Source organism: Hevea brasiliensis, chromosome 6, assembly GCF_030052815.1.
Source record: "Hevea brasiliensis isolate MT/VB/25A 57/8 chromosome 6, ASM3005281v1, whole genome shotgun sequence".
Lineage (NCBI taxonomy): Eukaryota > Viridiplantae > Streptophyta > Magnoliopsida > Malpighiales > Euphorbiaceae > Hevea > Hevea brasiliensis.
In genome coordinates this window covers 107072637-107086044 of record NC_079498.1, presented here as the reverse complement: position 1 = coordinate 107086044, position 13408 = coordinate 107072637, and the positions used below count along the sequence as shown (strand labels likewise).

Here is a 13408-nt window from a genome sequence, read left to right as displayed (position 1 = left end):
AAGGCAGTGATCCTAAGGAGTGGGAAAATTGTGGGAGAAAAAGAGAAAGATAAGGTAGAAGAGGAAAAGAAGAAAGAAGAAGAAGACAAAAATGAATCTATTCTGAATCATGATGAAGTTGAAAGGAAGTTGAAAAAGAATAAGAGGAAAAGTATGTGCCTCCACCACTATACAAGCCACCATTGCCATATCCTCAGAGGTTTCAGAAAGCAAAGCTAGATAAGCAGTTTGGGAAATTTTTGGAAGTTTTGAAGAAGTTTATCTTAGACAGCAACTGAACAACTTGAAGGCGATCCTCCCCTAAATTTCACGAGCCTCATGCATTGAACAAATGGACAACTTAATAACAATTATCCCCACAAATCAATAAGCACCCATAACAACATAGTAATGGAAATTCACTTGTCAACATTCAAAGAAGTTCAAATGTCATAATCACAGATTGAGGATCCTTACTAGTAGCCAGAAATCAGTCTGTTGTCTTGTAAGAATATTAATCATGAAGAATCCCATATTCCATTAGACATTATGTTGAACTTTTACCTGTGCACTAATGCCTGCAGAAGAAGTTTGACACTGACATCCTTAACATTGGTAATTGTAGAGGGCGGTGTAAAACAGAGCCATTGGATCACCAAAGCTTTTTGTAGACTCTGCAAACGGTGCTGCTCTGCAACCTCCGATGACTTATCATATTTTCCAACTTTGATTTCTCGAGATCTTGACAGAACCCTGTTGCAGTATACCCAATCAGAATACCAACTATAAAACGGTAATCACATAGTTTGCATGTATTTTCTTAGAATTCAAAAAAGTATGGTTTATTAACTTTTGAAATACCTCTCAATGATTTCTTCAAAACTGCCTTTTGAATCATCCTCCAAAGAAAATGGCAAGTACTCCATAGCAGAAAGGAAAATTTTATACTTGACATGCACACTGTTCGCCAGGCAAAAAAAGGCAAATATTAGCGCATCAACATTGTAAACAAACAGGCTCTGACCACAATAATAACTCAAGAGCTTTCCCTTCCAGTTCAACATGCAACCTATAAAAGAAGGTTACACAAAGCAATGAAGGAATACTACTAGATCTAATCATACAAGGTCGTGCCTACACAGAAGGTTTGGAGAATAGGAAAGCCCTTCCAGAAAAACATTTCATTCAGTTTTGCAAATCTAAGTTCATTGCCTTCATACTTCAGACACAGAAGTTCTTTAGTAAGCCTGTTTGCAATGAGTTGAGAAAGAAACTGTGTATCACCAACCTGTGCCATACATAAGATCCCCTGACAATAAATATCCAATGACCTAGCTACTCCTATTACACATGATTAAGTTCTATATCAACAACCTTTCGATTATAATAAATTAAGTAAGAGGATGCAAAGCTAGAGAAGACAGTATTAAAAGAAAATAAACTAAAAAAGGCATGTCTTCACTTTTCACCTTTAAACACAACCTTGATGACCAGTCAATATTACCTACTATTTAGCCTTAGTTCCATCATGTGCACGAAAATATCAATGCAACGATGACGTGCAAGCTGAGAAGCATAAATCCCAACCAACTCCTCATGTTGCTTTGAGAAAAGAAACATCACATACCTGAAAATTGAATTTGCAGACATCAGACAATGAGCGGAACTCTGACTTTTTAGTAAAAAAGCAAGCGGACCACACCACACAGGGCCCTCAAAAACACAACTTGTAGACAGTAGAGGATCTAGAAAACTTTTTTATCTGAGTATAACATATAAAAAATATGCACATCAAAAAGAAAATTTTCGAATTGATTTTCAAGTATTAAAAGTTCAACATTTAAAAATTTAGCAGGGTAAAATTGAGCAAATGTAATCAACATTTTCATGTGAAAAGAAGAGAATGAATTATCGAATTCAAGCAAGTCATACAAATAAATAATTTATTTTAAAGTTTATCAAACAAGGGTTCAATAATGTTCCAACTAACCCAAATAACTTTCAAACGCTAAGCAAAGAGGCCCAAAATGGTTAACCCAAGTTATTTAGTAATTGAACCTAGGTTATATATATATTCTACATATTTCTCGTAAGCCCACGATGTGGGACTTCTTTTTGCTAGTAGGGCATTATAATCTCTCCCACTGAATTTTGCAACGTTCTCGTTGCAACCATGCTGGTGCAAATCTAAGTCTATTGTGCTATATCGAGTACAATTACTAAGCTAGGGCCAGACCCTTGGGTATTGCGATTCACTAGTGTCTCGGTGGCTACCTCGTCTCTAGCCACGGATAGCCCTTTCCTCATAGCCCACTAGTTTCGCACAATCTTCTAACTCAGAGTGTGTAACACCCCTATTTGCATAATCTGGTATATTTCACTATTCCAGTGACCGGTATCGGTCCGAACAATTAAGAGAATTAGAACCACATCTAAGACACCTAGATAAGCCCTGAATGCAAATAATTGGTGATTGCTAGAGAGTTAAGTATAAATAAGAAAAACAGAACATAAAAGGTTAAATGAGCCGGGAGTCACAGCGATGGGTGACTTTTCCGGGAAGTGACAGCGAAGGTCATCGTAACCCTAATTCTGAAACGGAAAATATGATGCCACGGTCCTAAGAACTACTGCGAACATAGTGGAAAAGAGAAAATCATAGAAAAGAATTGTTAAATAGGTCAAATAATTAAGTCAGGTATCCGGAAGAAATATTGAATTACTTGCAAACTAGATCGAACTGGTGAGGGGCAATTTGGTCAATTCACCCCTAAAGGTGACTCCTGACCTAACTGTCCAATAAAATCGGAGAAATGAAAATTTCGGAATCGAAAATTAAATTAAAGAACTATTGAAAAATTAAGGAAAAAGAAAAAGAAAGGAAAATTGGCTTTATTACATCATCACCTTAACTCACATGTGACATCATAAACTCAACTCAACTCAACTCAACTAAGCCTCTATCCCAAAAATTTGGGGTCGGCTATATGGATTCGCTTTCTCCACTCTAAACGATTTTAGGTTAAATCCTCAGAAATGTGTAATGCTTCTAGGTCATGTTGTACTACTCTCCTCCAAGTCAATTTAGGTTTACCCCTTTTTTTCTTTTTATCCTCTAACCTAATGTGCTCTACTTGTCTAACTGGAGCCTCCGTATGTCTACGTTTCACATGACCAAACCACCTCAATCTCCCTTCTCTCAACTTATCTTCAATTGGCACCACTCCTACCTTTTCTCTAATACTCTCATTACGGATTTTATCTAGTCTAGTATGATCACTCATCCACCTTAACATTCTCATCTCTGCAACTCTTATCTTAGACGCATACGACTCTTTCAGTGCCAAACACTCACTACCATATAACATAGCCGGTCGCATGGCTATACGGTAAAATTTTCCTTTCAATGTATTGAGAATCTTGCGATCACATAAAACTCCCGTGGCACGTCTCCACTTCAACCATCCAGCTTTAATCCTATGACTAACATCCTCCTCACATCCCCCATCTACTTGAAAGACTGAGCCTAGATATTTAAAGTGATTACTTTGGGACAGTACCACTCCATTCAAACTAACTTCTTCCCTATCACCAGTTTGGCCTTCACTGAACTTGCAATGCATGTATTCTGTCTTCGTTCTATTTAACTTAAAACTCTTTGACTCTAGAGTACTTCTTCAAAGCTCTAACTTTCTATTGACTCCTTCTCGTGTCTCATCTATCAGAACAATATCATCCGCAAACATCATGCACCAAGGAATACTCTCTTGTATATGTTTCGTCAATTCATCTAAAACTAATGTAAAAAGGTAAGAGCTTATAGCTGATCCTTGGTGTAATCCAATTGAGATCGGAAAATCTCTTGTGTCCCCTCCCACTATGCGCACAATAGTAGTTGCTCCTTCATACATATCTTTCAACACTTGTATGTACCTAATAGATACTCTCTTTTGTTCTAACACATTCCATAAGATATCTCTTGGAACACTATCATAAGCTTTCTCCAAATCAATAAAAACCATGTATAGATCTTTCTTCACATCTCTATATTTCTCCATCAAGCTTCTAATGAGAAAGATCGCATCCATAGTTGAACGACCGGGCATGAAACCAAATTGATTGAGAGAGATAGAAGTATCATGACGTAGTCGATGCTCCACAACTCTCTCCCACAACTTCATAGTATGGCTCATGAGTTTAATTCCCCTATAGTTTAAGCAACTCTATATGTCTCCCTTATTTTTAAAAATAGGTACTAAAATACTCCTCCTCCATTCATCAGGCATTTTCTTTGAGTTTAGAATCTTATTAAATAATTTAGTTAACCATGCTACTCCCATATCTCCCAAACACTTCCACACTTCAATTGGTATTTTATCGGGTCCACAAGCTTTACCCACTTTCATTCTCTTAAGTGTTTCCTTTATATTTAAAGATCTAATCCTTCTAGTATAATTCACATTCTTTTCTATTGTTCTATAGTCTATATTCACGCTATTACCATTTTGACTATTATTAAAGAGATCATTAAAATAATTTCCCCATCTTTCTTTAATGTCCTCATCTTTCACCAATACTTTTCCTTTTTTATCCTTAATGCACCTAACTTGATTGAGATCTTGACATTTCCTTTCTCTCCTCCTTGCTAATCTATAAATATCTTTCTCCCCTTCTTTAGTTCCAAGTTTCTCATATAACTTTTCAAAGGCCTGTGCTCTTGCTTGACTAACTGCCTTTTTTGCCTCTTTCTTTGCTATCTTGTATAATTCATATGCCTCATTATTATCACATTTAGGTAATTTCTTATATCATTCCCTTTTTCTCTTTACTGCCTTTTGTACTTCCTCATTCCACCACCATCTCTCTTTTGAGGGTGGTCCATGTCCTTTAGACTCTCCAAGTACTTTTGTAGCTACTTCTCTAATCTTTGATACCATCTGTATCCACATATCATTGGCCTCCATATCCAGCTTCCATAATTTGAACTCGAGAAGCTCATTTTTAAACTTCACTTGCTTTACTCCTTTGAACTCCCACCACTTTGTTCAAGCTACACTATTTCTTCTTACCTTACTTTAATTGTTCCTAAACTTGACATTCAAGACCACCAACCAATGTTGACTTGTTAAAGCCTCTCCTGGAATGACATTGCAATCCTTACATAGAGCTCTATTTGTCTTCCTGGTTAAGAGGAAGTCGATTTGGCTACTATGTTGCTCACTTTTGAAAGTCACTAAATGTGACTCTCTTTTTATAAAGTAGGTATTTGATAGTATTAAGTCGTATGCCATAGCAAAATCCAGGATGCTTTTTCCCTCCTCATTTCGACTACCAAAACCAAAACCTCCATGAACATTCTCATAACCTTGTCTATCACTTCCTACATGTTCATTCAAATCTCCACCAATGAAAACATTCTCTTCATTCGGTATGCTTTGCATTAAATCATCCATATCTTCTCAAAATTTTTGTTTACTCTCATTGTCTAGTCCTATTTGCGAGGCATAAGCACTAACTACATTTATTGTTTCTCCTTCTAATACAAGCTTTACTAGTATAATTCTATCTCCTACTCTTTTCACAGCTATTACTGCGTCTTTCAATGTCCTGTCTATGATTATGCCCGCTCCGTTCTTGTTTCTCTCCTTTCCTGTAAACCACAATTTGTACCCTAAATTACCCACTTCCTTACTTTTCTCTCCTACCTATTTAGTCTCCTGAATGCAAGCAATATTCACCATTCTCCTTTCCAAGGTATCCACAAGCTCTATTAATTTTCCTGTAAGTCATCCAACATTCCAAGTACCAACCCTGATCCTCCTTCTATCCTGTTTCTTCCTAATTGGTCATAATTCAATTTTAATTTTCTCAATTTTTGACTAAGTCAAATATAATTAATAAACACATAAAAACATAAAAAATTAAAAGAATTTCATTTCTTCTTCTCCCATCCCATATGCCGTCCACCTCCCATCTCTCTCTCCTCACTCTAAAACCTCCATTAAAGCTCAATTTTGAGCTTTAGTAATCAAAAAATTAACCCATAAATCCCTAAATTTCTTAGTTAAAATCTCTAATCAAACTTTGGCAAGAGGAGTGGAGGAAGAAAAATTCAAAAAGAAAGTGGAAATTGAAAGAGTGAAAGAGCTACCAAGAGGTTAGTTTGACTTCTCTTTTTCTATCTTTAAACTCATAATTAGATACTTTGATTTAGTAGTTAATTGTGAAAATTAGAAAAAAAATACCAAGTTAAAAACCCCCACCAATTTCGGTCAAGTTAGGATCCCTAGGGTTTGGTATGCTCAAGTTAAATTAGGCATGAAATTAAGTTTAATTAAGATGGATTAAGTGATTTATGTAGTGAATTTGAAGTGAATTGAACAAATTCTAAAATTAGGATTCTTAACCCTCTTGAAAATTTGGGAAAAATTGAGAAAATGATCAAATGATGCAAATGATCTTAATTGAGGTTAAAATTGGTCAATTGGGACCATTTGTAGTGTGTTTGAATTAGTAGAATGAAATTGCAATTAGGATTGGTTAGGGTCACTATTCTGGCAGCTTGACCTAGGTCCCTTTCAGGAACTAAAACTGAAAATTTACCAACCCAATTGGTGTGAGGCCAATTGAAAATAAAAACAGACACATAATGGCACATTTTTTATTTAGAAATTATGCCCAGAAAATGACATTAACATAGTGAACAATTAGGTCAAACCTGATTGTAGTGCACTGCCACTATACCAAAATGACCAAATGATTTGGCCATAACTTGGGCTATACAGGTCCAAATGACCTGATTTTTGTGGCATTGGAAAGGTATAACATAGCACTATAATTTTCATGAAGAACACTAACCCAAATTCTGCCCATAACTAAGTCATTTTGCCACCCAAAGTTAGAGACCCAAAACTACCAGAACCAAAATAGGTGCCCAAAAATCTAGGTTAGACCATTCCGGCTAGCAATGTTCAAATGGCCATATCTTGGACTACAAAACTCTAAATGGAGTGATTCAAAAAAGGAATTAAAGATAAGACAATAAGGAACAACTTCTATGAAGAACACTTTGCCAAATTTCCACAGCAACTTGACTAATGGAACAGTGCAAAACAGGACACCAAATCTGAAAATTTGAAATTGTACTTAGGAGACCTAAAAATTGAAGGGGCAACTAAAACCAATAAATTTGGTAACCAAAATGTGGTATGTTGGTGTAATTGAAATTTCCATACCTATTAAGTATAAGAAAGTCAACAATTTGACTTGAATAGTGTCGTGAATAGTAACCCCTAAATGCAAAATTCAAAGAACGTTAAATTAAACATATTAGAGCTGGACATAAGTAATTGTGAATTTATTATATGTTATGATACTGAAGCATTGTAAAATTGTGTATTTCAGTTGAAAAAAATACCGGGAAAGAACCCGAAACATCGAGTCAAGGCCTAGATGCGACTCGCACAAGGTTTGTGCACAACATAAAATTTTTATGTAAATTCTCTTGACAATTTGTTTTGATGAATAAATTGTGAATTATTTTTATTGCAAATTTGTGAATGAAATGAATATTATGTTTTTGACTTAAATTGTTGGAAATTTAATTGTATGTGTTTGAATTATCAATAAATATTTAGTAAATTGTTAAGATAGTTTTGAAACCACAGTGTCATGACCATATATCTGAATGCCTCACTAGCATGCCTAGTGGGAGGAATTAGTTTTGAATTTTGAATTCCCTCTCTGGCTGAAGTGTTGAGGTGTGTGCCAGTAGAGGAAGAAATTGAATGGGTACCTATAGTTTGAGCTAGCTAGCCTTGAGATTCCTCATAAGCCTCCGGCTATTGAGATGAACATTGTACTAATGGCATGATATAACGGTGTTTTTATAAAATTTATTTTGAGACTTCCGAAATGAGACTGTTTTGACTAAAATTATAAATTGTGTTTTGTATTTGTTTTCATTTTCAGTACCATATTGGAATAAATGTGATTTGATTTATGCATAAGATTTTATTTTAGTATGTTGTGCACCACTGAGTCATAGTACTCAACAATGGATGTTTATTGCTGTCGCAAATAGAGAGACTAGTAGAGCAGCGGAGTGAGCTACTGAGGATTTCAGTGCTACTTTTGGACCTTTTGACGGGTATAATTTTATACCCTAATTGTACATATTTATTTGATATATGTAACTGTATGTACATTTGTAAATTGATCATGAGCAGTTGTACAGATTTTGTAATAATGTTATTTTGGATTTTCTGATGTAATTTACACTGATGAATGTAAATTAATGTTTCTTGAATGGAACGTGAATGAAAACTATTTAGTATTATTTCTGAAATATTTGAGTTAGAAATTGATTTAAATTGTGGAGATTGGGGAAAATTATGTTGACTTGAGTTTTAATGGTGATTGAGATTGGTTGAAGTGGTATATTTGGAAGTGTTTTCTACAGGTAAAATTTTTTGTTTTCTCAAATACAGCCGGTACTCTGCCGAAATTTTTCTAAAATTTACGAAAAAATAAAAATGGACAAAAATTTTATCAAAACTTTAAACTTCAAGTAAATGTTTTTAATACCTGCTAGAAAAGCTCACCACTTTCAAAAAGTAAGAAAATTGTTTTAAAATCCCTTGTAGTGTATTTAATGGGTCATCGGTAAACAGAGTCGGTAATTCATTAGGTATACTACGGGATCATGTTATGCCTTACAGAAGTGTAAAGTATGACAGAGTGGCTCTGAAACCAATTGTAACAACTCAGGTCCAACTAACCCAAATAACTTTCAAACACTAAACAACTAGGCCCAAGATAGTTATATCCAAATTATTTAGTAATTGAACCTAAGTTATATATATATCTCATATTTTTCTTGTAAGCCCACGATGTGAGTTTTCTTTTTGCTAGTGGAGTGTTACAAATAATTAAAATTATGAGAGGTCAATTGAACATTTTAACAACCCTCAGTTTTGAAGGTGCATCAGCCACTGCTCGTAGAACCATGGTTGTGCCAAATGGACATGCAGGATATGTATATATTATATACCCTGATGAGAGGGTATTTGTGTCACTGTGTGCATGCCAAGGAACATGTGTGCATCTTTACTCTCCATCCATGTCCAATGCAGATCCGGGTTTTAAATAACAAAATAGGAAACAATTTTGAAAGCAGAAATAGTGTCATAAAATCATATTGAATAGGCAGCTGCTATTGTGAATTGTTTTACAAAATTAGCAAAATGACTTGAACCAACATTAAATGAAGAATATAACTAAATATTATAATAAAAGTACTTTTAACAATCTATGGTGACAAAAGTCAAAGAAATGGTTCATTACAAAAAGTTACTTCCCTAAACAAATGGATTGTAATACTAAAATGGCCTAATTACCAAAAAAAAAAATCCAAATTTTATTGCAGTTTTCAGAATAACCCAAATTTTTATTTTTTTAAAATTTTTTTTTCAATTACTCAAGCTTTGCTTACATGTCATCAGACTTAGAAATTGAAAAAAATAATAAAAAATCATATCAAGGGGTAGTGGGTTTTGTTTGTTAAGAAGCGCCACTATATCTCTCAAGTCTTTCATGATTTTTTAAAGAAATTCACCATTGCCAAAGTCTTTCGAAAAATCCATATCATCAGATGTGCCAACGGCAGCTGAGGAATACAATCCAAATATTGATTCTAGTTGTGAGGTTATTATTTAATGAGATTAGGGATTTTGATCATATAGTTTAATGAGAAAACAACATTGTTTTGACTTAATCAAGTGCTCATCTATTTTTCATTTCCATGTTAGAACAAGTAAATTTTCATTTTCCACAGACCAACACAGCATACCATGTAAGATTGTAACAAGAAAATACTTACATATGTAGAATAAGGTCACCAACATTCATAAGCTTCTCTGTAAAAGAATCCTTCATTTCCTCAGCAAGTAAATACCTAAGAACAAGCACTAGGTGAGCACCAAATCGAATCATTTGAGGATCACCATGAGGCCTGACAGTAAACAAAATTCGCATTGGTGAAAAAGTCAACTTAGAACTCGTTAAATTAGAGACTTAAATGGAGAAAAAAGGAAAAGGAAATATTCAGAAACGCATTGTTCCCTCTGCAGACTGTTTATGCTGCAAAAAGAAATTAGCTTGATTAATCCTAATAAACTACCTAAAGACATTTTGATCATCTTCTGAAGGTGCTATCCATGACCAGATCATGTCCAACAGGTGTGGTATGTTACCCAACATAAGATCCATCTGTAAAACAATGTGTGTTTAGAGGGAAAAAAATGGTTAAACAAAATGTTTAAAACCAGAACTAATTATATTCTTATTGAATAAGTAATGGAAATAAAAGTAACATGAGTTTACAAATACAGGAAACTCAAAGGGGGTTTTTCTTTTTCTTTTTTTTTTTTTTGTCCTTTTACTGCCAAGAAGGTGGAAGGGGCAGCCTCTTTTTCCATGCATAATGTACAATGCATATATTGAGAAATTATATTTGAAAAGCCTAATTTGAAGACCTGAATACAGTAATTAATTTCATATATAATAAATATTCTGAGGTCCCAACTATGAAATGAAAATCCATATGCAAGTGTGCAACATTATTTTATAAAAAGAGAAACCTCAATTTGCCGTTGATGCTCTTTGCACCCTCGAGTAACAGCTTCATTAACCATTTCACTAAATCATGTAGAAAAGGTGGAAATATCACATATATAAGCATACCAAAGATACTGCACAAGAACAAAATTGAAATGGTAAATCATAAATATACCCTGAGTGGAGTTTCTGTAGAAGAGCAGACAGGTTTCGTGGTTGCTGGTTCAAAACTTGGAGTGGCCAATTTTCTGGTCCCATGGAAGACTGAGACATACCATTTATTAGTTCAGGACTTCCATCAATACCATCTCCATAGCTTTTAAGCTGCTCTATTCTACCAGGTTGTGAACGAGCTAGCTCCAAATCTACCTGAACATCAAGCCAAGACTTTGCCATTGCCCAGCATGCTGACTGCGGACACATTGAGGATAAGATTCTAGCTACTCTCAGAATTGATACTGATAAAAACGAAAAAAGACAGAAGCAATATCACAACTAGATGCAACTAATTAAAGCATCATACTACAGACGTCAGCGGCAATTCATAGAAGTTCTCAATTCATTGACTACTGCTCTTGGTTATATCACAACTGATTAGAGAATAAGCAACATAAGAGCAAAGCAAGAAGTTGTGAAGCAAGTCCAAAACATATCTTCACCAACACTGTGCAAGGTATGCAACCAGAGAGCACATCAATGAATGATCCCAAAAAAGAAACAGCTGTAGGACCAAAATATTTTGAGAACACCAAAATCTGCAATACTTGTTATATAAGATTTCCAAAAAAAAGCATTTCCAGGATTTTACATCAACAGGAGAGAGAGAGAGGGATACCTCCCAGTCCGTGCAAATTGGAAGCATGCGTTTAAGATCACTGCATTGTACTGCATATACAGCAACTTCATATTTTCCACCATTTTGCTCTGCAATTTTCTTCAAAACCAGGATACAAGCAAAAAGTAGTAAACTCTGAGAAACTAACTATGCTGGTTGCATCAACAATGAAAGATAACATCACAAACTTGCAACATATTACTCTATTAAGGTAAAGAAGTCAAGACTCATGAATATATACAGGGATAAAAGTTCCGGTATAAACACGAATGGTAAAAGAGCCGTTTTAACAAAAAAAGTGCAAAAAGTGCATTTAGGAAATTCTCAGTGAAGAAATTTGGATGCATTCCCTATGGAACAAAAGTAGTTACAAAAGAAGAATATTATGCACTGAGAAAAGAACAAGCAAAAGAAATAGGAGTGAAGCATGTTAAATCTGAATGTAAGGGTGCAGGAAAACTTTTGATCTCCTCCATTGGACCTTACCTCTGATGCACAATAGGAAGCCCATTTCCCAAGGCGCCATTGATGACCAATGCCACTTTCCAATTCAATGGCTTGCAGGGTTCTGTTCTTCCCATTCTTCACCAGGGCTTCAACAGAAGGAACTAGGTCCAGCCCCCCAAAAGGACATAAAGTTGCAGCTCTCCAAGGCTGACAACAAGGATATGCATATCAAGAAGGGCTAAGATAAAACACAAAGTGAAATATTCCATGATCTTAAACCTTTAAAATTTTGAATACCTGTCCAGCAGACCGGCAAAGGTCACATGCCTCGTCCAGTCTTCCTGCCCTTAATAGAGTCCAGACATCTTCCAGAAGAGACTCATCTTGTTTCTGCACAGGTAAAATGCCAAAAATATTATGATTTACGTATTTTTAGAATATACCCACACGTTGGAGCTGCAAAAAGCAAATAAATTTTACCTTAATTCTTTAATTCTTTCACATCCATTTTAAATTTACATAAAATATTATGATAAAAATTAGCATCCGTACAGAGATTGAAGTAACAGATATCATGCTAGCAGTTAAAAAATACATAATAAAGACAGATTAGCATTTATAAAATAGTTAAATTTGCAAGAGTACTTTATCATCTGGTAGCTGATGAGCGTGTTCACGAGTTGGAGCATCAAAATCCAAGTGCTGAACAGTATTAGTACCAAAGGAACCTTTCTTCAAAAGCCGTTGGGTATGGTGCCAAATTCCAGAATTGGGAAGATAGGTACCAACATGAGACCCCCGCACCTGAAATATTAATAAATACATGTCAAAGACAACTAAAGAACTCTCAGAATTTCAATACCTTTTATGGTGATGCTTTAGTACAAATCCCAGATTGCTCAACAAAGGGGAAGTACCACTTAAGACAACATTCCACCAATAACATCCAAAAGATAGGAATGTTCAGCAGAAGGAGAAAGGAAATCCAGGCTATCTTTCCATATCTTAATCCTTCCAAAGGAGTTTAAAGTTGCAGTTGCTAAATACCTAGATGCATAAGTTCAAACACCAATCTACAAAGCTTTATAATGTTGTAAATCAATATAGAGAACAGCTAAGCTTAGTGGGTGGTGCAGTATGGATTAAGCTTAGGAATTATAGTCGTTGCAGATTTAGTAAGTTTAGAGTTTTATTATTTAGGAATTTTATTATTATTAGATTTATTATTATTATTTTAGTTTAAGTTTGTTTTGAATTCTTAATTAGAAATGAGAAAAGGTTTCTAATCCTAATGTAACTAGGGTTGCAGATTCTATAATAGTCCTAGTTTTTCTGTTATTTAGTAGCTTTAATTATTATGACATTATTTATAATTAAAAAAGATATTTGAGAATTTGTTCCTATAGAGAATTTTCTCTTGGTTCTCGGGAATTTGTTTCTCTTGATCATGGCTTCTTCCTGGTTCTACATCACTGGGAGACACAGAACTAGGATGATCTACAAGCAAAACATTCTCTTTTTTTTGTTTTT

At 34.8% G+C, this 13408-nt stretch overlaps 1 protein-coding gene across 1 annotated transcript in view; it reads right to left on the bottom strand.

Annotated features, from left to right (window-relative positions):
• Positions 1-13408, bottom strand: part of LOC110664751 (nuclear pore complex protein NUP107) — a 37850-nt gene that overhangs the window by 17751 nt on the left and 6691 nt on the right. Inside the window, exons 7-17 of the mRNA XM_021824592.2 lie at positions 12524-12682; positions 12176-12268; positions 11918-12085; positions 11432-11530; positions 10772-11007; positions 10620-10677; positions 10160-10248; positions 9860-9991; positions 1484-1606; positions 841-939; positions 544-732 (exon numbers count right to left, since the gene is read on the bottom strand). Of these exons, the coding sequence (XP_021680284.2) occupies positions 544-732; positions 841-939; positions 1484-1606; positions 9860-9991; positions 10160-10248; positions 10620-10677; positions 10772-11007; positions 11432-11530; positions 11918-12085; positions 12176-12268; positions 12524-12682 (1445 nt within the window). The remainder of the gene's footprint in view (positions 1-543; positions 733-840; positions 940-1483; positions 1607-9859; positions 9992-10159; positions 10249-10619; positions 10678-10771; positions 11008-11431; positions 11531-11917; positions 12086-12175; positions 12269-12523; positions 12683-13408) is intronic.